At 29.6% G+C, this 4111-nt stretch overlaps 1 protein-coding gene across 2 annotated transcripts in view; it reads right to left on the reverse strand.

Annotated features, from left to right (window-relative positions):
- Positions 1–4111, reverse strand: part of LOC107575783 (adhesion G protein-coupled receptor L3-like) — a 20288-nt gene that overhangs the window by 9766 nt on the left and 6411 nt on the right. The window contains exon 2 of one of the 2 annotated variants that reach the window (XM_016262113.1): positions 678–851. In XM_016262113.1, the coding sequence (XP_016117599.1) occupies positions 678–851 (174 nt within the window). Of the gene's footprint in view, positions 1–677; positions 855–4111 lie in introns of both variants that reach the window. The other variant, XM_016262112.1, reaches the window with a different exon arrangement.

Raw genomic sequence — 4111 nt, forward strand, 5'->3', positions numbered from 1 at the left:
TATATATATATATATATATATTATTTCAGCATTTTTGTACATCAAGTTAAACAAAATGTTTTTCCAGTTAATATTTATTTTATTTCAAGCAACAGAAATTTTCTTTGTATGGTTTTATTTAACTAAAACCTAAAAACCCTGGGTAACACTTGAAGCTTTTATACATAATGCATTATAAACGTATTTTAAATGCATGAATTATGCCTTGTGATGCACTGTATGATCTCATGAATAATTAAAATTAGTTATAATACATTACGACACTTATTTATGCATTGTTACACTTTTAGAAAGTATAATGCATTAAAACACATAGTAAACCAATTTCAGATTTCAAATATAATGCATTTTAACAATTACAATAATGTATTTACAATTCATTATACATAATAGCTTTCAGTGTTAGTGTTTATGTTTTTGTAGAGTGGATTGCTGGTTTTCACCATGCTAAATGACAAGAAACACTTTAATAAGATATGTTACATATTTGGGGGTGTTCGTAATCCTGTTGTTCATTTGTAAAACACGCATAATTGTTGCAATTGTTGGACTGAAGCGAGAGCGAACACGGTTTTACAAACAATTTCTGCTGTGATCGGCATGCAGTGTTTTCACGTGCTGACAGATAAATCGCCTGATGTTTATATCTGGCACAGATGTGTTGGAGGCGTCTCTACCTTCACGTCCACGTGAGCCATGAGCACAGCGAAGTTGGTGAGGTGTGTGCAGGAGCAGGTGGTGTGCGTTCGGTTGGTTCCCAGCAGCCGGCAGTCCTGCGTCGACCAGAAGCCCATCATACTGCGCTTCGAGTAGCTCCAGAACGAACAGTTGGGGTTGAAATTCTCCTCTGACTGCTGGAAGACGAGGAAGAAGAAACTGCGTCAGAGAGGAAAGCAGCGAAACACACAACATGGGCAAGAATAAGAGTTACACTCAGTGTTCAAAACATGTTGCCACACATGCCAAAAGACTTTAACCAGCAGAACTCATGTTCACTGATCGTGAAAGTGCAGGATGGATGAAAACGACTAAATTGTAAGATACTAATAATTATGACATTACATTTTAAGATGTACTTAAGTCCTACTTAAGTGAGTCAAAAAGTACTCCATGGTTCAGCTAACTGCATTTGATATATATTTCAACTATAATACATTTCCATTTTATTGCAATTAACATGCACACTGCGTGTCTGAAAACATCACATTCAAGTAGCTTCTTTTAAAGTCTATTATTTCTGTAAAAATGCTTAAGTGTACATTTTCTCACAAGGGTAAGTAGGGTAAGTGTCTGAAAACCAGGGATATTATTGTTAACTAAAACTGAAACTAAAATTAAACCATTTAAAAAAAGTTACTTGAAATTAAATAGACATTAAATGAAATAGAATCTAAAAAAACAGATAGTTGCCAAAGCAAAATCTGTCATTTTGATTTAATTTTACACGATGTTTGAAAATAATGATATATTAAAATCAATTATAAAAAAGTACAATTATATATATTTGTATTATTATATTTTTAATAAAACACTGTAGACAGTTACAAAAAAATCTACTAAATTTCTAAACTAAAATTAAATAAAATGAAAATGGAAACTATAAAAATTAAAGTTCATTCTAAAAACTATAATAGTATCTCATTTACACTAAAATAACACTGCTGAAAAAAATTACATTGTTCACACTCAATTATATTCTATTTTCCATAAACACTCAAGTGTACTTTCATTTTCACAAGGCTAAGCAAATAGATAATAATTTAATATCATCAAACTAATCGATCTAGCCTCCATTCCATACTGTGACCTCTAAACTACAACGTTCAACCCAGTCAGAATGTTTTTTCTGCATTTTGGAGGAAAAAATAAAAATAAAAAATACAAATACAAATACAAATACAAATAAAATAATGATAATAATAATAATAATAATAATAATAATAATAATAATAATAATAATAATAAATACAAATAATTAAAATTAAATTAAATATATACAAAATAAATAAAAATAAATAAAATTAAATAAAATTAAATACAATAAAATAAAATACAATACAATACAATACAATACAATACAATACAATAAAATAAAATAAAATTAAATTAAATTAAATTAAATAAAATTAAATTAAATTAAATTAAATTAAATTAAATTAAAATTAAATTAAATTAAATTAAATTAAATTAAATTAAATTAAATTAAATTAAAATTAAATTAAATTAAATTAAATTAAATTAAATTAAATGAAACTGAATTTTAAGGAATGGATTTAAACTGCGGAGCCAAGAGTAAAGCACTCGCACTGGTGGCTAAAGCATTATCAAATTAGCCCAAATCTGTAACAAACAAGACACTCCGGCGGCTGGCTGTTGGTATTCTGTGGAAATCTGCAGATTCCTTGTGGATTTGCCGATATCTTTCTCCCGTGAGCAAATCTAACACACACGATCAGGAAATAACGTTCCCAGCTCTAATCGAGCCTGCAGGCAGAGATTCTGTGTGTGTGTCATTTTCGCGTGCATTATAATAAAGCGCTTGGAGAGAAATAATTCAGGCATAAATGCTGGTGGAGGGGGAATTGGCAGATTTTAACCAGCGGATCTATTTTTTACCGATCATGACATTGCAGGAAGAATAATAACAATAAAATCGGATGAGCCATTTTAGCATAAGACAACAGAAGTATGAAATGACATATAAAGATGTACTTTAGTCCTACTTAAGTGGGTCAAAAACACTCTAAAGTTCAGCTAAACTCATTTAATCTAAATGTAAACTAAAAAACATTGTCATTTAATTGCAATTAACATGCACATTGAGTGTCTGAAAACATTACATTCAGTTCACAGAAGTACATTCTTTAAAAGTCTATTATTTCTGTAATAACGCTTAAGCATACTTTTGTTGCACAAGGGTAAAAGTCCATTCACACCAAGTATGATGACTGTAATGATAACTATATTAAAGTCCACATCAACGCACAATAGTGTTCTGTTTATTATAAGCTTGTGCTGTGGTTTTGTTGTCTGCTACTTTAAATGCTCAAGCTCTTTAAGACAGGATTCTGATTGGCTGTCAATGTTTTTATCATATCATTCAAAAAAATGAAAGAAATCGCAATGATACAGTCTACTAATACTCTAATCAGAATTAGTTGACTTAGTTGCAAAGTTATTTATAGTTATAGGGCCCTGTGAAACTGGTTTCAGTTTTTCCTGATTCCCTTATTTCCCTTATTATTATTATTATTATTTATTTTCATTACATTTTTTCTGGACTCTGTTTTAATGTTGTTAGTAATCAAAAAGCTTATCTAATGAATTAAAATCATGAAACTTTCACAATTTAACCACCATTTATTAAATGTTTAACCAAAATTACATGGTTAGGGCTCTATGAATGAATGAATGAATGAATGTATTTATTTATTTACAACACTAGGGCCATTTCCAAAATAAAAAAAATAAAAATACACAAAATGTCCCCAGAAATTCTGTGTTGTGTACTTTATTTGTTTTCTGGTAAACAGAAGAAGGCATAAAACATGAATTAAATTTATATTTTAATAAAAAAATGACAATTTAACAAACCCTTTCATTTTCAGTCCACACCATAATTGCAATGATAACGGCACACAGGAATGATATCGTTGTAATCACTTTCAAAATCCAAAATGTATTCATCCAAAATTTGACAAATTTCATGATATTCTGCGTTATACGGTAAATTACAATTTTATGCCTGGATTCTGCTATTTCGTCGCCATTTCCCACATTGCGGAAATCATAGGGCCCTATAGTTTGTAAAATGTCTAAAGTGGACTATAAATAATAGAACAGCAGGTTATTCAATAAACTGTAACTTTCTTTTGAGTTTACAATGATTTTTAAAACGACATCGTTTTCATCGTTATCATCCTTAATACAGAATTAATCAATAGCATCCAACTAATCGATTTGCTTGAATTTACAAACGTTTTAAGCATTTTATATTTGAATCCTTTTCTGCATTTCTGGGAGAAAATCTATGGAATTATATTAGCTAAATTAGCCAAAATCTATCTTTCGTGCTCTCTCTCTCTCTCTCTCTCTCTCTCTGTCTCTCTCT

The sequence above is a fragment of the Sinocyclocheilus grahami genome, unplaced genomic scaffold, assembly GCF_001515645.1.
Source record: "Sinocyclocheilus grahami isolate Dianchi unplaced genomic scaffold, SAMN03320097.WGS_v1.1 scaffold2887.1, whole genome shotgun sequence".
In the NCBI taxonomy this organism is placed as follows: domain Eukaryota; kingdom Metazoa; phylum Chordata; class Actinopteri; order Cypriniformes; family Cyprinidae; genus Sinocyclocheilus; species Sinocyclocheilus grahami.